Source organism: Panthera pardus, unplaced genomic scaffold (assembly GCF_024362965.1).
Source record: "Panthera pardus isolate Hobbes unplaced genomic scaffold, ASM2436296v1 HiC_scaffold_25, whole genome shotgun sequence".
Taxonomy (NCBI): Eukaryota; Metazoa; Chordata; class Mammalia; order Carnivora; family Felidae; genus Panthera; species Panthera pardus.
The window spans coordinates 86,201,069-86,222,084 of record NW_026526821.1 but is presented as its reverse complement, the minus strand read 5'-3'; the positions used below and the strand labels follow the sequence as shown (position 1 = coordinate 86,222,084).

At 41.4% G+C, this 21,016-nt stretch overlaps 2 protein-coding genes across 4 annotated transcripts in view; both read right to left on the bottom strand.

Annotated features, from left to right (window-relative positions):
* Window positions 1-1,822, bottom strand: part of GMCL1 (germ cell-less 1, spermatogenesis associated) — a 37,495-nt gene extending 35,673 nt beyond the window's left edge. Inside the window, exon 1 of the mRNA XM_019440889.2 lies at window positions 1,316-1,822. Within this exon, the coding sequence (XP_019296434.1) occupies window positions 1,316-1,575 (260 nt within the window). The 5' untranslated portion in view covers window positions 1,576-1,822. The remainder of the gene's footprint in view (window positions 1-1,315) is intronic.
* A 3,941-nt stretch (window positions 1,823-5,763) lies between these two features.
* The window catches only part of ANXA4 (annexin A4), a 160,141-nt gene continuing 144,888 nt past the window's right edge, over window positions 5,764-21,016 (bottom strand). For all 3 annotated transcript variants that reach the window (XM_019440871.2, XM_019440877.2, XM_019440860.2), the window contains 6 exons: window positions 20,020-20,076; window positions 14,742-14,835; window positions 10,891-10,986; window positions 10,295-10,353; window positions 8,956-9,078; window positions 5,764-6,838 (listed from right to left, as the gene is read on the bottom strand). In XM_019440871.2, coding sequence (XP_019296416.1) covers window positions 6,779-6,838; window positions 8,956-9,078; window positions 10,295-10,353; window positions 10,891-10,986; window positions 14,742-14,835; window positions 20,020-20,076 — 489 coding nt within the window. In that variant the 3' untranslated portion in view covers window positions 5,764-6,778. The remainder of the gene's footprint in view (window positions 6,839-8,955; window positions 9,079-10,294; window positions 10,354-10,890; window positions 10,987-14,741; window positions 14,836-20,019; window positions 20,077-21,016) is intronic.

Sequence of the window (21,016 nt, the reverse complement as noted above, 5' to 3'; positions counted from 1 at the left end):
TGTAATGTTAAAGGAGGTCAATTTACCAAGGAGACATAATATTTACAGAGCACTTCAATACCAGGCACTGTGCATTATATGGACCCTAAAAGGCAAGTATTGGGGTGCCTGGGTGGCTCAGCTGGTTAAGCATCTGACTCTTGGTTTGGGCTCAGGTCATGATCTCATGGTTTGTGAGTTCAAGCTCCACCTCAGACTCTGTGCTGACAGCACTGAGCCTGCTTGGGATTCTCTCTCCCCCTCTCTCTGCCCCCCATCCCCCTCTTGCTCACGCTCTGTAAATATGTAACAAATAAACAAAAAATAAACAAACTTAAAAAAAGGCAAGTATTAATTTCTCCATTTTACTTAAGAGGAAAAAAGGCTATTAAGCTCAGAATCTGAGCTCTTTATACTATACTGACTCTCCAAAAAGGTAACTGAAGAATTTGACAGGGGTGGGGGTGGGTGGTGTTCATTTCTGTAAATAAACAACAAGCATTCATACATAAAACTCTATGAAAGATTTTTAGATAACAAACTATTAACAGAGGCTATCCATGATACTTTTATTTCACAATAAATATGTTACATTTGTGTAGCAAAGTTTTTCAATCTTTTTTTTTTGAAGTTTCATTTAAAATACTGCATTTATCCCACTGATGTTAAAAAAAAAAGGCAGTCAGATTGCTTTATGTGGAAACGTATTCTATGCATAAACTACGTTCTAATTTTCTAATTCACAAGTAAACATCCTGTGTTTCAACTCTTTGAAAAAAGGTTAAGCAAGCTGCAGCACTGACTTACACATATCCACGGTCAACGTTCAAGTACTAGAGGCTCTAACTTTGTTCCCAATAAGGAACAAATGCACACTACTGATAAATTTCACCTTTACAGTTAAAGAGAACTCTCGTGTGTGTAATAACTTCCCTTTACACTGATGGACGTGCCCCTTAAGGTAACCGGATGCAAAACAACTTCTCCTGCCACCCACTCAGAGAGGAGGACAAAGGTGTATTACGGAAGGCCAGCCAGCCTTTGGAGCCTAAGGTTTAATGAGGCGGGAGCTCTGGCTTGGCGTTTGCCAGTCTCATCTTGGGGCTGTAACACCACTCGGGCAGCGTCTGTGGTTTATAATCTAGAACACCAGGCGCCTCCCAAGGCGCTCCCCATCCGCCCTGCAGCAGGCTGGCTCCCACGTTTCCCGGTCAAGGGCACGTCCGCTCCTCACCCGCTGGGGAGCGCCGCACCCCCAAGCGCACCCGGCGCCGGGCTTGTCCCCAGGCGGGGCCCTGGAGCTGCCCAACAGGTGCGGGCGCGTCCCTCCACGTACCTGCGCGGGGTGTTGAAGAGTCGCTGCTGCTCGTCCCCTTCCTCCTCATCCTCGTCTGTCTCGGAGTCGGGGTGACAGTAGCAGAAGGCCCCACTGCTCCTCTTGCGCTTGCGGCTGCCTGGGCAGTAACAGAAGCCGTGGCCCGCAGCGTCGCCGCCAGACTCCGGCCTGCGGGTCGAGCCCCCCGCCCCAGAACCCGGCTCCTGCTGGGCTCGGGCTCGCCCCGGGTGGCGTAGCACTCGGCTGCTCAGGGAGCCCATGGACCACGGCTCCCCAGGACTTCAGGGAGCGCACCTCAGGGAGCCCAGCGGAGGCGGTCTCCCGCCATGGCCCGGCCGCCGCCCGCCTCCACCCAGCCCAGGTGCCTACACCGCCACCTTCTCACGCGCAGCCCCAACCGTCGCAGCGGACGCTACCGCCTCCATCCTCCGCCCCGCCCGCCGCGTCCAGCCGCGCGGCGCGCCGGGACCGCAGAACCTCGCCCCCTCGCTATCGCAACAAAGCGCGGACCGGAAGGCGCGTGCGCGCGGCGAGCCTCCGGAAGGGGCGGGGGAAGGCGAGTGTGTGTGGTGGGTGGGGCCTGCACTGAAAGGTAAAGGGGGTTGGAGCCGGGAAGCTTGTCGGCGCGTAGGCGGCTAGCGGCCTGCTCTCCGCTTGGGTCTCGCGCTGCCATGAGATTTGGGGCCAATCTGGATTTTAGTGTTACTTCACACACCCCTTTGTATTAGCCCGACCGGGAGTTCCAGCTCATTGATTGTTTCTGCAAAAGTTCCTTGAGTTCCGGATACCTAGTAGGCTCTGTGCTAAGTAGGGGCAAAAAAGATGGTGCTGTTTGGGCTCTTCCTTAGCGGAGCTCACCACTAGCTGGGATCACGCCTTGCGGGCATTTGGCAAGGCTTCCTCGGGGAGGAGGACCTACTATGTGGAGTTTCGTTAGGCCTTTGTGTTTCATAAATATCGGCCTTCTGCCGCCCTAGACTGGTTATGGCAAAGGTTCCCTGCACTTCCCAGCTTCCCTTCTAGCTGCAGTGAAACGTCTGAGTAGGGTCTGTACCAGTACTGGCAGGGCTTACAGTGCCTTCTGGAGGCCGAAGCAAAATTTACAGCTGTCTGCCTTGGACAGCCAGCTTTCACTCCCTGACACCATTCTGCTACTTTTTAAATAAAGTGTTTACAATGAATTACTCAGAGTAATACGGTAAACACCTATGGTCCCACCACACGTATGATAATTTAAAATTAAAATAGCTTTGATTCATTCTCTTCAATAGGACACTATAGATAGAAGTTCCCTCTCCATCTCTGTCTCTCCCTCCACTGTGGTGACCACTATCCTGAGAATAGTGTTTATCGTTTTCCCATGCATGTTCTTAAACATATACCCATAAGCACTATATGTTCTTTAGCACATTTAGGCATGTAATTAAATGGAATCATATTGTACCTATCATTCTGCACCTTTCTTCTTTCTCAAAATTTTACTTTTAAGACTTATCCAGTTAATCTCCAGTTAATTTTCATTGCTCATTGTGTCACTAATCCACAATTTGTTTATCTTTTGAGGGAGTTAGGTTGTTTCTACTTTAATGTTCTTATAGAGTAGCAATGAACACCATGTACAAAGATTCACCAAATAGATTCCTAGAAGTAGATTTCCTGGGAACTTTCCAACTCTATTAGCTATTTCCAAGTTCTCTGGAATGATTAAACCAATTTATACTCTCATCAGCACCACATGTAGTTTGGGGGCCTGAGTGGACTGGTGTCTGACTCATGCCTGAGAAATTTGAATCAAGAGAAGCTGGCTGAGGCAATTTGGTGGGGGGTGGTGGGGGCAGGAGGGGGGGGAGCAGACAATGGTGGCAGCAAGGGGATCAGTCTTCATGCCTAGAATTTGTCAGCACAAGGGATGTGTGCGCACGTGTTTCCCATGGAGCAAGTGTGGGCCACCATAAGAGAGCCAGCATGGGATCATCTTAGATTCTGTCCCAGAGGCCTGGGTGGAAGGTCAAACTGACTTCAGCAAAGAACCTGAAAGTATTATCAGATTCCTAGGGGCTGAGAAAGGAATTGATAAAGGCACCCCAGGAGAATGTCCCTAAGATTCAGCTTTAAATATCTGCCGCTGTTTCACAGTACTGATCCTCTATCACCACAGCAAGAACAGTCGGGTAAGAACTTTCCTGCTCCCCTTTACTCTTTTGGCTAAGTTTGGGCTGTGGTGGAGGGATGGGTGTGGGGAAGGAAACCAAAGTGGAGAAAGAAGAGAAACCCACCATATTCCTTACTCCTGCTGGCAATAGTCCAGAGCTGAACAATAGGCCAGAACTGAAGAAGCCTCAATTATAAATCAAGTTTGGAATTTTGACTGGACATATTAATTACTAAATATTAATTAATGACCATAAGGGACTGCACAGTAGGACTTTTTAAAACCTAAGGGTGACCAGAAAAGTCCCAGCACTATCAGAATTTTCATCTAATGACAGGAGAAGTAGACTCATGAATAAATGTAAATAAACAGTGGGACAGAAGAACAAAGTTGCCTCATAATTATATTCCAAAGTCATGCTTGTTCTTCACAATAAACAAACATTCCTCCAAGGTGGCTTTATCCTGCTTCCGGTCAACAAATATTAATATCCAGTCACCATATGCAATTTGTTTTAAAAAATTTGGTTAAATCATATATAATTTAAAGCTAAAACTACTAAAATTTTGTAATGCTTCCAAAGCCAAATAAAGTTGGAGATTCCATACTCTTCTAGGTACATATCAAAGCAGCAGTACTATTTCCTGTAATTAATTGGAATGACTAAGTATTTGTACAAATAGCCTTCACCATTAGCTCAAGCACTTATAATGGGCAAGTAAAAACAAATTGAAAAAAAAAATCTTTGTATTTCATCTATCAAAATACAATAGATATTATAGAAGGAAAAAAGAAGGCAGCTATTCTTTTTCTTAAATTTTTTAATGTTTATCTTTGAGGGAGAGACAGAGAGTGCAAGCTGGGGTGGGGCAGGGAGAGAGGAAGACACAGAATCCAAAGCAGACTCCAGGCTCTGAGCTGTCAGCACAGAGCCTGATGTGGGGCTCGAACTCACAAACCATGAAATCATGACCTGAGCTAAAGTCAGATGCTTAACTGACTGAGCCACCCAGGCACCCCAGAAGGCAAGTAGTCTTATTTAATACAAATGTTCCACTTATAAGAGAGTATCACTTATTTCCAGAGAATAAATTAAATACCTTATTTTATATTATTAAGTAGTGTTTGGTATATGTAAACATTAGTTTTATAGCAGTGACTGCACATAAGATTAAATATGTTATTTTTTCTTAATGTTGTAGTTTCTTTTTAAAAAATGTTTATTTGGGGGGGGGGGATGGGCAGAGAGGGAGGGAGAAAATTCCAAGCAGGCCCCACACTCAGCTCAGAGCCCCATGCAGGGCTTGAATACATGAACCATTAAATCATGACTGAGCAGAAATCAAGTGTTGTAGTTTCTTTTTTTTTTCAATATATGAAATTTATTGTCAAACTGGTTTCCATACAACACCCAGTGCTCATCCCAAGAGGTGCCCTCCTCAATACTCATCACCTCCCCTCCCCTCCCTCCCACCCCCCATCAACCCTCAGTTTGTTCTCAGTTTTTAAGAGTATCTTATGCTTTGGCTCTCTCCCACTCTAACCTCTTTTTTTTTTTTTCCTTCCCCTCCCCCATGGGTTTCTGTTAAGTTTCTCAGGATCCACATAAGAGTGAAACCATATGGTATCTGTCTTTCTCTGTATGGCTTATTTCACTTAGCATCACACTCTCCAGTTCCATCCACGTTGCTACAAAGGGCCATATTTCATTCTTTCTCATTGCCATGTAGTACTCCATTGTGTATATAAACCACAATTTCTTTATCCATTCATCAGTTGATGGACATTTAGGCTCTTTCCATAATTTGGCTATTGTTGAGAGTGCTGCTATAAACACTAGGGTACAAGTGCCCCTATGCATCAGTACTCCTGTATCCCTTGGGTAAATTCCTAGCAGTGCTACTGCTGGGTCATAGGGTAGGTCTATTTTTAATTTTTTGAGGAACCTCCACACTGTTTTCCAGAGTGGCTGCACCAATTTGCATTCCCACCAACAGTGCAAGAGGGTTCCCGTTTCTCCACATCCTCTCCAGCATCTATAGTCTCCTGATTTGTTCATTTTGGCCACTCTGACTGGCGTGAGGTGATATCTGAGTGTGGTTTTGATTTCTATTTCCCTGATGAGGAGTGACGTTGAGCATCTTTTCATGTGCCCGTTGGCCATCTGGATGTCTTCTTTAGGTTGTAGTTTCTAACAGAAACTGACTAACACAAGTTTTTTAAAGATATCTTCTTTCAGGGCCAGGGTGAAAAATCTCCAAAGTGGAAAAGTCAATTAGAGAAAGAATATTTTAAAGACATTTTAAAGACACCATGTTTTATTAAAATTATTTTTCCACGTCGTATATAAACTGAACCTTTGAATAAAATCAAGTACAACTTCAGAATAATTTTAGAGTTGAAAGGCACAGTGCAAATGTAAATTACTACAAATCAACAAAATTGAAAAATATTTAAAAAATTACTTTTAGCACAAAAAAATTCCTGTAAATAAAAGTAAATTCAGAACATTACACCATCACCAGTATAATACCTGGTTGGACACTTAGTTTTTTTCCATTCATCTTCCAGCTGGATTAAGACATTAACCATAATATTGTGGAATGTTCAGCATTTATGTTTGCTAACCAGACATATATGACCTGTATAACCACACTTAGAATTTAATTTGCTCAGACGAGTTGGTGATTTTGGTATACTTCAACCTGGAGAGAGTAAGTAATCTTAATATAAGATGTGAGAAAGGAAGTCTCCCATGCAAACTTTTGTAGAGATCAACTAACAGTATAGACAAAATCTAAACAAAGGAGATTAGTGGATGTTTTCAGAGTATGACCATGTAAAACAGCTAATCGGACTGATATTCTTAAGAACTACATGCTCACAATTTCAAATAAAGAAATTACTAGCCACTTTGAAAACAGAATTAGGGAAGCAAAGTGATTTTACAGCAGTCTTTGAGTCTTCTGCTTTAATAGTTTTTCACCAAAACCATGAAATAAATTTAATACATTCCAATTTCTGTGAAACACAAACAAGGAAGAAATCTGTTAAAACCATGGAGTACATTTTTATTTCTAATTTAAAATCTCCTTTTAAGTTGTATAAGCTTTGAAATGCAAGTACAGCTTTAAAGCATCATAATGAGTAATTGTAGATGAATAATAATACAGTCTATACCCTAAGAAGCATCTGTAGGCGTTTTAATTGGAAATAAGCATTCTGCGATAATACTAATAGCAGTGTGGAAAAATGAAGTGAAAAAAAAATTCAAAGTGTTGGGAATCCTCCTATCCTTCCTGGATTTTATTTTAATCGTCTCCTCCACAGAGAATGAGCAGTACTTTCCTGTAGTCTCCAGATGTGTCACCCTGGGGGCAAGGGAAGCAAAGGAACAATCTGATAAGCGGGTTTTCAAAACGAATACACAGCTCGGAGTCAACCATGTTAACTTTTTCAGTCTTCTCTGGCTTTTTCTCAGAGAGGTATTTTTTAATTTTTTTTTTTTTAATAACACTTGTTATTTTTTTTATTGCAAAAGTAATACCTGTTCAATATAGGAAATAAAGACATAAAAGAACATAAAAACCCTAATTCCACCATCTAGAGATATTCTTAGTATTTTGGTGTGTGCAATATCCTTCCAGACCTTTTTCTATATGTATGGATTCCTATGTGAGGGGGTATAGTATTCTGTATTCTGCTTTTTTACATAATAGAGATTATTTCCCTATTTTAATTTATTAAATGTTCTTCTACAACATCATTCTTTAATGGTTAAATAGTATTCCGTTTTATATAGGTAAAATAATTTGCTTACCCTCCCCCACTGTTAGATATTTCTATCTTTTCTAATTTTTCACTATTATAAATACTGTTATAATAAGCAATTGTAGTTAAATTTTTGTGCATTTTCTTGATGATTTACTCAGGATAGATTTTCATAAAATGAGAATTACCAGATTAATGATGGTGCCTTTTCTTAAAGAACATTTTTTTTAATGTTTATTTTTGAGAGACAGAGAGAGAGAGAGAGAGAGAGAGAGAGAGAGAGAGAGATGGAGACAGAATGCAAACGGGGAAGGGGCAGAGAGAGGGAGACACAGAATCCGAAGCAGGCTCCAGGCTCTGTCATGTCAGCACAGAGCCCGATGTGGAGCTCAAACCCAGGAACCACAAGATCATGACCTGAGCCAAAGCCGCTGGGTGCTCAACTGACTGAGCCACCCAGGTGCCCCAATGATTGTGCATTTTCTTAAGCCTTTTAGTACATGTTGCAAAATAGCCTTCCAGAAAGGTGCTATAATTTCTACATATAATGTTTTATGGTCTAATTATTAGATCAATTTTTGTTTGTGCTTCATGGGCACTAGAAAAGAGGGAATCTCTGTCTATTGGATTCAAAGTTTAATATATATCTCTTAAATTAACTCTTAATATATCTTTCTTTATGCTTTGTCTCATCAATCTGCCAAAGAATAAGGATGTGTTAAATTCTATCTGGCATATATTTCCATCAATGTCTTCTTTTGGAGCTTCAAATTTCTTATTTATAGATTTGAATGCAACACTTATTTGGCACTTAAAAGTTTCTTGACTTAATCTTTGTTGTGAATAGTTGCCTTTATTAATATAAAGTGATCACTTTTTTCCTATTTAATGTGTTTTCTCCTTAAATTCTTTTTCCTTATAGCATAATCCCTTTTTCCTTATAGCATAATGTTCTTTTCCCTGGCCTCTTTTTTACAGCTGCTTACATGTCACTGTATTCTAGTTGTTCCTTATAAGTATAACTTACATTTTTCTTACTTTTGTCATTTTTTCTTTTTTAAAAAAAATGTTTATTTACTTTTGAAAGAGAGAGAGCACGCGAGCAGGGGAGGGGCACAGAGAGAGGGAGACAGAGAATCCCAAGCAGACTCCCCACGGTCAGCCTGAAGCCCCCAATATGGGGTTCGAACTGTTGAGATCATGACCTGAGCTGAAGTGAGACGCTTAACCGACTGAGACACCCAGGCACCCCTGGATGTGAATCATTTCTTGTCATTCTCATGCCCAGTTAGGACTCCGGGAAGTCTGCTGCCAGGTAAATAAAGGCAGAAATCCAGGGTAACTAACAGGCTTTCCCACTGTAGATCTTAGCTGGCCCTGGGTTTCTGGATGACTGACTTGGTTGCTTATCTTCCACTGTAAGCAGGCAGGCAAGGAAGTGACACTTTTAAAAGTATTCATTACAATATACTCTTTCTCTGTCCGGGGTCAACATAATTACTATATTTAGAAGGCAAACATTTCCAGCTTCTAACCTGGCAGAGATTTAAACATCTGTGAAAGGAAAGAAACTGGAAATACCTGAATTAGAGTAAGATCTTTAAAAGTGGTGCTATCTGCCAGGGAACGGATAAGAAGTGTCTGAATACCTAGGTCAGAACCCCATTTCTTTTCTCAGAGCTTTCCCCTGGGCCAAGGCTGGGCTCTCATGACCTACCTTGATGAAGGAATACAGAGACTTTCCATAAAGCCTCTTGAAGTTTTCCCGGATGTCCATCATATCAATCTCCGCTCGAGAAACCATAACTCTGATAAGGGTGTCATCATCGGTGCCCAAGCCCTAAGGAAGAAAACAAGATCCATGCTGGTTCTCAGTGCTCTTCTTTAGCCTATCAAGGCAAGCCTATGCATGGCTCTCCTGATGACGTCTTTTGCACCACAAAGCCTGTAGAAGCCTGTGGAATACTGTTCCTCACCATGGTGTTCAGGGCTTTCCACAACCTACCTTTCCAACACTCTGTGTTCGAACCAGAGGAGACTGCTCTCTGCCATTCGAGACACATACCTGGTGTTCTCAGACTGCCTGCCTCACCTGCAATGATTCTTCCCCACTGAATGTCATCCTTCCTTCCCCAGCCTTACCATCCTTCCTACCAGATGAAATCCTCCAACGTAAAACTCCCTATATCTATTTTTTTTTTGACGTTTACTTGCTTACTTTTGAGAGAGCGAGGGCCCGCACAAGTGGGGAAGAGGCCGAGAGATACACACAGAATGTGACACAGGCTCCAGGCTCTGAAGTGTCAGCGTAGAGCCCAACGCAGCACTTGAACTCACAAAACTGTGAGATCATACCTGAGCCGAAGTCGGACACTCAACTGACTGAGACACCCAGGTGCCCCTGTAAAATTTCCTTTAAGGTCCTGCTGAAATATACCAACTTCTTTAAATATTCTTCTCTGATCTTCACCCCCTAAACAAATACTGGAAGATACTCTTCTTTCTGTGTTCCTATATATTTGGATCCTCAACTACTGTCTTATATTCTATTTTGTTCTTACTGGTATTTTGCACACATGTGTCTTCCCCTTCCTACCTTCCAATCTCTCCTGTACCTCTCACGGTTCCCAGCAGCAGTCTCTGCACAGAGTATGATGCATGGTTAGGGACCTGGGCTCTGAAGCCAAATTGCCAATATTTGCATCCTTGCTCCATTACTTCCTCACTGAGGACCTTGGACAAACTGCACATCCTCCCTATGTCTCAGTTTCCTCATCTGTAAAATGGGGGTTAATAATAGGACCTTCCCCTTAGAGCTGTTATAGGGATAAAATTAATCCATATGTATACAGCATTAGGAATGGTGATCACATGTTGTAAGTACTCAATAAATATTACCTAGTATTATCATTAGCAGGCACTCGGTGAAGTATTTGATGAGTTGAACTGAGTATCTCAAGCTGATTTTGGTTAATTTGTATGGGAAACAGAAGTAAACATGAAGGTGGACATAAGACATGTTGGAGTCATTCAGATGCTAAAAATGAGCCATTTACCTTCATAGATTTATAAAGCCTTTCAGCAAAATATGCAGATTTGTTCCTCATGCACTTTACTGTTAAGAGATAAAAAAAAAAAAAAAGAAATAAAAAAATTATAAAAGCTATGAGAAAAAAGTGACAATTGTTCTCTCTGTTTCTACAAGGTATGAAGTAGTATTCTCTTGATTGCCTTGTCAGAAGAATTTTAGCCAAGGTCTATGTTTTATGAACATAGACCATGGAGAAATAATTAATAAAGGCAATTAAAGCAAAAGGCAGCATATAGTTTCAAAATGATTACTATGCCTACCATATGAAACAGTTATTAGTTCTAACCATCCATAGACTTACAAGATGCAGCTAGTATAGGATTATCTCTCCGGTATATTAAGATATAAAGGCACAGAGAATATAAAATATATAAAGCTACATAATATAATAATAATCAGATCATATATAATACTTCTTGTTTAAAATTCTGCATCTCATTATGAGTGACTGAAACTTTTTTTTAAATCCCTGAAAACACCTATATCCCCATGACAACAAACTAGTAAGGGGAAAAGTCGGTAAACATTTGTTTCTCTACTTCCCACCCTCTACCAGCTTACCTATGGCCAGCAGAGCATCTTCAAAGCTACCAGATGTTTCAGATTTAATACTCTGCTCAATATCCTTCTGTGATATCCTTTTGTATTCATCAAACACTACAAACAATAACAAAATGGAATTATAAATAATAAAAAGAATAGAGGAAACTGAAATTTATGGAGAGAATGAGCATTCTAGAGATCACTGTTTATTTAAAAAAATTTTTTTTAACATTTATTCATTTTTGAGAGACAGAGACAGAGTGTGAGTGGGGGAGAGGCAGAGGGAAAGGGAGACACAGAATCCAAAGCAGGCCCCAGGCTCTAAGCTGTCATGACAGAGCCTGATGTGGGGCTGGCACTCATGGACCAGGAGATCATGACCTGAGCTGAAGTTGGATGTTCAACCGACTGAGCCACCCAGGTGCCCCCATCTTTTTTTTACAAGTAGTTTTTAAAAATTTAATTTAATTTAATTTTTTAATTTATATCCAAGTTAGTTAGCATATAGTGCAACGATTTCAGGAGTAGATTCCTTAATGCCCCTTACCATTTTAGCCCATCCCCCTTCCCATAACCCCTCCAGTAACCCTCTGTTTGTTCTCCATATTTAAGAGTCTCTTATGTTTTTGCCCCACTCCCTGTTTGCTTCCCTTCCCTTATGTTCATCTGTTTTGTATCTTAAAGTGTTCATATGAGTGAAGTCATATGACATTTGTCTTTCTCTGACTGACTAATTTCACTTAGCATAATACCCTCCAGTTCCATCTACGTAGTTGCAAATGGCCAGATTTCATTCTTTTTGATTGCCGAGTAATACTTCATTGTATATGTATACCACATCTTCTTTATCCATTCATCCATCAATGGACGTTTGAGACACCCCCATTTTTTATTTTAATTAAAAAAATTTTTTTAATGTTTGTTTTTGAGAGAGACAGAACACAAGTGAGGGATGGGCAGAAAGAGAGGGAGACACAGAATCTGAAGCAGGCTGCAGGTTCTGAGCTGTCAGCACAGAGCCTGACGTGGGGCTCAAACCCACAAACCGTGGGATCATGACCTGAGCCAAAGCCAGATGCTTAAGCGACTGAACCACACAGGTGCCCCGAAAAAAATTTTTTTCTTAACGTTTATTCACTTTTGAGAGACAGAGACAGAGTGTGAGTGAGACAGAGTGAGACACAGAATCCAAAGCAGTCACTATTTATTCTTTGGCATACCTCAGGAAGAAAGTAATTAGCAGTGTCAGTGAGAACCCAGGAGGCACAGGCAAGTGGAATGGGTGCGAGGGGAGGATGAAGGAATGTTGTGACTCTCGGAGGAGATCAGGTGAGTCCTTTCCCTTATTTGGGACCCTGTTTTCTCACACATAAAATGAACCTAACATCTAGAGAGATGTGCTTTCTTTTCTCATTGTTCTCTTAATGAGCAGAACATGTCTTTTTGCAATTCTGGCCTTGGCAATCACCTGTGTGTTCCTTTTGGCTTAAAACTAGAGTAAGTCAACCCCTTGAATACTGAGTCACATTTGACACAAATGGTTGCCTCTTTTAATAGACTGTAACATAATTAGTTTTTCTTTCACTTTTTGCCAAGTATTTTCGAATGCGATGAACCTATTTTCCTCTCGCTGTCTCCTTCTGGAGCCTTCTTAGAATGGATATCTGTTTTTTCTTCTTAACATTGCTCTCTTTGGGGTATTGCCCCAGGCCCCATCAGTGTGATTTTCACATGGCTGTCAACCCACAGACATCCCTGCCCCCCAACATACACCATAAGCTCTACCAAATCAGTGGGCAGTTCATCGGACCACAGCCAGTCTTACCCTCCTGGGGATTTTTTAAATTTAATTAATTAATTAATTAATTTTTAAAGAGAGAGAAAAAGATAGAGTCTTAAGTAGGTTCCACATCCAGCATGGAGTGGGATGTGGGACTCGATTTCACAACCATGAGATCATGGCCTAAGCTGAAATCAAGAGTCTGATGCCTGACTGAGCCACCCAGGCTTTCCCCCTCCTGGGGGTTTTATAAATGAGCAGATAATGGGAATGGCCAAAAGCACTGAGTCAGCTTTAACCTCAGAGAACAGAAGAATTAACTGGGGAACCTGGGAAACGTCCTGAATGTCACTTTCAGGGATTCTAAATCAGCCAGTCTGAAGTAGGGGTTCAAGAACCAGCATTTTCAACGAAGACCAGACTGAGAAACTCTGCCTTACAAGTAAAATACGTGACTCCCTTCCACTGTGATCCCCAGAACTGCCTTGATTTCTGTTCTTCCTGGAATTGTTCAGCTCTTCCTTCAATTCTATGAGCCACCAGTTTTTTCCATTTTCCCTCTTGTCCCATTCTGTATTATTTCTCCTTCTTACTTAAGTTGGAGTCAGTGTCTATTGCTTGGAATCAAAAGATCTCATTGACACAAGTCACTGTAAAATGGGGGAAATAATGGCTGCTCCAATGGGATATTGCAACAAACAATGCTTATCATATGCTTAGCACTGCACTGGGAAGATAATTAATAAAACCCTAGTTATTTGAATCCTCACTATTATCGTTTGTTGGTAAGAAAATTATGAAGTTTTCTTTATCCAAATAGTGCTTAGATTTTCTTCCAGTCGTTTACAAGCAGATATTTTATAACTTCCCGACAATTGTGCTGAGAAGTGAAAATTGTTACAAAGGTATTTGCATGGTCTTTAGCAGACCTGCAGTTCTGGGGAAATACCACCAGGTGGAGATTTATGTAATTAGTAATCTGGCAAGGGGAAGAAATAAGGAGCTGAGTCAGAAGTTGGTGCATCTGATGGTAGCCCGTGATATTTATTAACAGGTGTAATTACCTATTTTTAGGCACTGTGGAATATCTGAAATCACTGCAACTTCCAAATGTGTTGTAATTTTCAATTACTTTATGTTTTCAATTTAGCAAACTCATCCTCAAATTTCCCATAGGTTTTGTAAATTGTGTGTGATTATACAGCACGGTGGGTTTATAAAATTGTACTGCAACATAAAGACCTAAAGAGCTTATATAAAAGATGAAATATCCTATTTAATCCTCATTGCTGTTTACAAGAAAATAAACCTGACGACAAATGTTCCACAATTTTTTTCCCAAAGAAGTTTAAAAGCACATTACAAAGACTAGCATTACCAGAAGCAAATTAAAAACATTACACATAGGAAATAAAATGTGAAACTATCCACTATTTATCTTATGCCACATACTCCCTAAAGAAATAATTTCTATTAGCTTTACAACTTGGATATTAAATAGGAATAAATATCAACCAACAATTCTACTTCATTACTCACTGATGTACTGAAGATTTTTTCTTATGTAAGTAAAATTAAATGGGGCAGGTGCCTGGGTGGCTCAGTCGGTTTAGTGTCTGACTCGTGATCTCGGCTCAGATCATGATCTTGCAGTTCGTGAGTTCGAGTACTCATAGTGCAGAGCCTGCTTGGAGTTCTCTCTCCCTCTCTCTCTACTCCTACCCCACTCATTTTCTCTCTCTCTCTCTCTCAAAATAAATAAGTAAACTTTAAAAAAAAATTTTTTTTAATTAAATGGGGCTGCTTTAGAAAAAGGACTGAGCGCGAACGTTGGTTTCCTACAAACAGGAATGCCAAACCCCTATGAATACATTGTATATCCACTAATTATTCATCATTAATATTTCAGAAATTGGCTCTCATGCATACTGTTGCACTCCTACATTTCCAAGGTAAGATATCTAAGACAGTTCAGTGCAATCAGTTCTTTGTACCAAGTAAAGGGGAAAAGGTTCTAAATTAATTATGGACAATATAGTTTTCACTGTCTTTCAAACAGCTTCTTTGGAAGATGAGGCAAGTGCCTTACCATGCAACAGATGATTGCGGTTCCGGGAACAGAGAACAGTTAGAAATTTCACCTCATCTGTCCCCCATTTCTTCTCTCCAGCCTCATACAGGTCCTGAAGCCAAACAAAGCACAAGTTTAAAACATCACAGAGAAGGTGCCAGGAAATATATAAATATTTCCAGAACTTCAAAGAGCTGAGCTGGCTGCGTTTTATTTTGTTGGTGATGAGGGTGGAAGTGGTGTTGGTGAGTGGCAAACAATGACTCAAGACTTTTCCTTAGGTATATGACTAATGGGACCTTTTACTATCTCCTTGGGAGGGCAAGCACCAGCAGCAGCTTCTTATACACAGACTCCTTATATACAGACTATATACTACAGTATATATCATCAGAGCTGAAAGGAATGCCCTAGACTAGGCTTACCATACAGAAGTCACTAACCATATGTGACTACTTACATTTTCATTCATGAAAATTTACAAGTCAACTCCTCAGTCAGACTAGCCACATTTCAGGTGCTCTGTGGCCATTTGTGGCTACTCTGGCTGAGGAGTTGACTTTTAAATTTCATTTAATTTTAGTTAATTAAAATTAGCCAGTGGACACCCATATGAGAGTGCCAATGTAGAACATTTTCAGCATCGCAGAAAATTCTACTGGACAACACTACTGTAGAATGATCTGTGATTTGCCGAAGGCTACACAAGGTGTCACAGTAGAACCAGGACCCCATTAGTAATTGTTTATATTCCAAACAGGTAGGACTATAAGAATTTGACTCTGGCCACTTTAACTATATTACTGATAAATCAAAACTACTATTCATATTACCTCACTGCTATTTTAAAAAAACAACAGGAAAATAGCAACTGTTGGCGAGGATGTCGAGAAACTGGAACCCTGTGCACTGTTGATGAGAACGTAGAATAACGCAGCCTCTATAGAAAACAGTATGGCTATGCTTCAAGAAATTAAAAATGGAATTACCATATGATCCAACAATACTACTTCTGAGTATATAGCCAAAAGAATGGAAAGCAGATCTTACAGAAATATCTGTATATCCATATTCACAGAGCATTATTCACAACAGCCAAAAGTTAGAAGCAACTCAACTGTCCATCGACAGACAGATGAATTGGTAAACAAAATGTGGGCTATACAAACATTGGAATATGATCCAGCCTTAAAAAGGAAGGAAATTCTGGCACATGCTACAACCTGGATGAACCCTGAGGACATTATGCTAAGTGAAATAAGCCAGTTACACAAACACAAGTACTGTGCGATTACCTTGTATGAGGTGTCTAGTCAAACTCATAGAAACAGAAAGCCAGAGAGTGGTTGTCACTGGCTGGGAGGAGGGGGAAATGAGGAGTTGTTTAATGGTATAGAGTTTCAGTTTTGCAAGGTGAGAAAGCTCTGGAGATTGTTTGCACAGGAATATGCACATAGTTAACATTACTGAACTGTACACTTAAAAATGGGTAAGATGGCAAATTTTATGTTATGTGTGTTTTATTTATTTATTTATTTATTTGTTTATTTATTTTTTCAATATATGAAATTTATTGTCAAATTGGTTTCCATACAACACCCAGTGCTCATCCCAAAAGGTGCCCTCCTCAATACCCATCACCCACCTTCCCCTCCCTCCCACCCCCCATCAACCCTCAGTTTGTTCTTAGTTTTTAACAGTCTCTTATGCTTTGGCTCTCTCCCACTCTAACCTCTCTTTTTTTTTTTTTTTTTTCCTTCCCCTCCCCTATGTGTGTTTTATTTTAAAAATGTTTTTGCAGCACCTGGGTGGCTCAGTCCGTTAAGTGTCTGACTTCGGCTCAGGTCGTGATCTCACAGCTCGTGGGTTCAAGCCCTCCGTCGGACTCTGTGCTGACAGCTCAGAGCCTGGAGCCTGCTTCGGATTCTGTGTCTCCCTCTCTCTCTGCCTCTCCCCGCTCACACTCTTGTCTCTCTCTCAAAAATAAACATTTATTAAAATTTTTTTTTTATTTTTTTAATTTAAAACCCTACTGTTTATTTATAATCAGCAGCTGGCTTGTTAAGTTTCTCAAAATGCCCTTAACTGACACATTTTTGTCACTCATTGGGCTTCCCTCCATCTACTCATCTATTCTTTCATTTCTTTGTCTAATTTCCTCACTGCTTTAGAGTCAATTCACAGAACCATGGAATTTTAAAGCTCAGAGGGCACGAAGAGTTCATCTAAGTAATAAAGTAATAAGCTTTAAAATTCAGATTTTCCTGTTTTGTCTAAGATCACTTCTTGTCGGCTCATCTAGCTCCTTTATCTTTTCTTGCCCTTCATCTGGCTCCGTTTTCATCTCTGTTCTTTTCTCACTGCCTTTTTATTTAGCTCTTGTTTCACTGAAACCTGTTTTTCTCTTGTGTATTTTAGGGTCCAAAGCCATGTGAAATCTGCCTCTTCCTGACAGTGTGGCCCTGTTTGCCTCCCTTGCTGCTTCTGTTTGTTCACAGGCCATATAGCGTCTGAGCTGAGGGTTTGCTGACTGTCACGCTTTTTCATTTTTAAGTGATGAGCAGTCTATCCAGATCTGTTCTTTTCCTCCAGAACAAGGTGAGGGGATTCTTCTCGGAGCTCCTCACTTTTTATATGGATGGAGTTCCAGCAGGAGCACCAGTTGCTAGTCCACGGAGGGCTGCTGAGACACAGGAGTTCCCTGAGGAATTTCTTCCTGTTCGCACAAAGCCACTGTGCTTTGAGGTTGGGGGCATTGGCCTCTTTTCTGTGGCAGAAATGTCCTTCCTGCATCCTTGGCCCAGGTTTGCTGCCCATCTGGCATTTTAACGGCCCTCCTCCATGGTTTCCAGTGTTGATGCAGATTTTCCCTTTTTTAGATTTGCTGGTTTATTTGTTTTTCAGGAGAAGAGAACCAAAATGTGTCATCCAGCCAAAGCTCTGAAGGGCATTTTTACTGTAGTTTAAAAACTTTTTTTATGTTTATTTTTGAGAGAGAAAGAGAGACCGAGCCCAAGCAGGGGAGGGTCAGAGAGAGAGGGAGACACAGAATCTGAAGCAGGCTCCAGGCTCTGAGCTGTCAGCACAGAGCCTGATGTGGGGCTCAAACTCACGAATCTTGAGATCACCATCTGAGCTGAAGCTGGACACTTGACCGACTGAGCCACCCAGGTGCCCCTAGGGTAGTTTTAATATATCATGAGTTTCTTTTTATTTAAAAAAAAAATTTTTTTTTAACGTTTATTTATTTTTGAGACAGAGAGAGACAGAGCATGAACGGGGGAGGGTCAGAGAGGGAGACACAGAATCTGAAACAGGCTCCGGGCTCCGAGCTGTCAGCACAGAGCCCGATGCGGGACTCGAACTCACGGACCGTGAGATCGTGACCTGAGCCAAAGTGGGCTGCCCAACCGACTGAGCCACCCAGGCGCCCCATGAGTTTCTTTTTAAAGTAGGAATTTTGAGCACTCCCTATGATGTCCTTCAGTGCCAGTTTCATCCCAAGAACAGATGAAATTGGACTCGTTGGATAACAGCCTTTTTAAATTTTAAGATTTCTACCTTTTGTAAGTTACCATGACCTGATTCCACCTGCCCTGATCATTCTTCTCATCTCAAACTCATTTACTTTCCTCAAAATCCAGCTATAATACCTAGTGGTTGCAACCACTCCCCCTGCTGCTGATACAAGCCACAGCAAAGGCTGACAAGGTTTTCCTACCGTCTTATCCTACAAGAGCTGAAATATCAGTGGGCGTTGGTCTTAAATTCCTCACCTCTTGGTGAAGGATCCAGAAAAAGCTACTCTGAGTTCTACTTCCTCCGTCCAACTTTCCCAGCCCAAACTTGGTAGGAAACCCCTTTCAGCTGATCACTTCCAAGAGGCTCCTTGAAGAGCCCTCAAAACAGTTGATTGAACTGCATTTGTTTAAAAAAATCAGACAGACCTGGATTCAAGGAGCCCAATTCTACCAGCTATGAGATCTTGGACAAGTTATTTATTTATTTACTTATCATTTACCGTAGTTAGGAATGATTTTTTTGGATAAGTTATTTAAATCTTCACATCAGTTTCTTAATCTCTAAAGCAGAAGTAAAAATATCTACTTCACAGATGTGTTGTGAGGAAAAAGCGCAAAGCAGTTAAATGCAATGCCTGGCATCTAAGAAACGCACCAACAATTGACAGTGGCTATAATGTCTCAGGAATAAATTGCTTGCTAACTCTTCATTTAGTTTGAGATACACCTGTGCTACGGAGGCTCCTTCCAACATACCCAAAAATGTTGTCTTTGAGGTAGCTGAAATTCATGTAAGCAACCAGGAGTTCAGCGTTTTCAATACCTTCTCCCTCCTCAAAGCTTTTGTTTTAGAGGCAATTTCCTATTTCTCTAGTATGGGATGGGCCTCCCTGCATCCTCAGAACTCTTATGACACACATACCCCTCTCCCTCTTGGTGAAAGCAACGGGTTCTTTCCTGCAGAATCCATAGTGGTTCATACCTTGCATAATGAATGGGAACAGTTCTTCCCCATGGTTGTATATTGGTTGAGAGTACAGGATCTAGATCCAAATTGCCTAGGTTCAAATCCCAGTTCTGCCATGTATTATCTGTGAACTTGAGCAAGGAACTGGACTTCTGTAAGCCTCAATTTTCTTGTCCATAGAACGGGGATAGCAATACTTGGTTCACAGGGTTATTGCAAGGATTCAATGACATACTTTGTATCAAGAGCTCAACAGTGTTTGGCACTTGGTAAGGACCCACTTTTTATTAGTTCTTATTGTCAGTGTTACCTGGCTGCAGTAAATAGATCAGGCATCAGTGCCAGGGCAGCATCAGTGGGCTGGGCACCAGGGAAACAACTGCCTCTTGGGGTTTGATATTAATTTTACCCCAATGGGGTACACACTGCGCCAAGCTGTTTAACACAGGTGCTGTCAAATGTTCTCTCTGGGGAAGTAAAAATGCAAGGTAAATAAAGCAAAGGCAGGTCCCTTCACCTTCAAGTGATTCCAAAGATGGTCCATGGTTCTCTGGGGTGGCCACACCATGGTCCCAATGTCAAGAACACAGGGAGGCTTATATAATGATGCCCTGTATCACCCTCAAGCCCCAAGTATCTCTGCAAGAAATTTCTGCATTAAAGGTTATCTATGGGAATCTTTTCTTTTTTTTTTTTTTTTTATAATATATCCCAGCCAGGAAATATACACTGAAATATAAGAGGGGATCCACCAACTAAGGCATGTCTTACTGGCAAAAGAAAAGAAAGAAATTTCAGTTCTACTAACCTGAGCATCCTGTCTCATGAGAGCATCATCCAGATAATTTCCTTCATCCCTGCCACCCTGAGAAAAGCAAAACAGAGAATGAGAGAGTATCCATGAAGATGGTGGTGGGGCACACTGTTAGGACAGAATGTCTGGGAACCCAAGGACACGGTAATTAGAATGCCCACAGAGGTCACACTTCCAGCCTAGGGAGACAGGGCAGATGTCCTCTGAATGTGTTTGCATTATTCCTGTGGCTCTGGTCTGTGCCTAGAGAACATGACCAACCAGAGCCAGCGGCTCCTTCATGCTGCCTGGGCAGTCTCTGCCAGCAGAAGGGGAAGCAGAGAAACACTGCCTGCTGACTGCTCCCTCCACTGCTGTCTCCTCCCTTTGCCAGCTCACCCCACTCCTATGTCTTCCCAGCTGACTCAAGGCCTTCCTAGCCGGCAAATCTACATTGATCAATTCTGCCAAATAAGGGCTTGGAACAAAGGAGAATCAAGAGTCTAGGACCAGCAGTGGGGCTTAAGGAGCATGTGAAAATGCCTCACCCCTCACCAACATCAGCTCATGGGAAGGGCAGGGTTGAAGTCTGGGAGGAATGGTAAGGAGTAACAGGTTACTTTCCTCTGGACTGTTAGACTATTTTTTTTAATGCTTATTTATTTATTTTTGAGAGAGAGAGAGAGAAGAGAAGAGAAGAGAAGAGAAGAGAAGAGAAGAGAAGAGAAGAGAAGAGAGAGAGCACGGGGAATGGCAGAGAGAGAGGGAGACAAAATCCCTAGCAGGCTCTGAGCTGTCAGTGCAGAGGCCAATGTAGGGCTCAAACTCATAAACTGTGAGATCATGATCTGAGCTGAAATCAAGAGTTGGATGCTTAACCAAGTGAGCCACCCAGGCACCCTTGTTAGACTACCTCTATTGCTATGCTGTCTCAATATTCTATGGTCTAGGCATGGCTTGGCAGAGTACTAAATCTGAAAGGCAAAGAACAAAATGAGTTAAGAAATGCTAA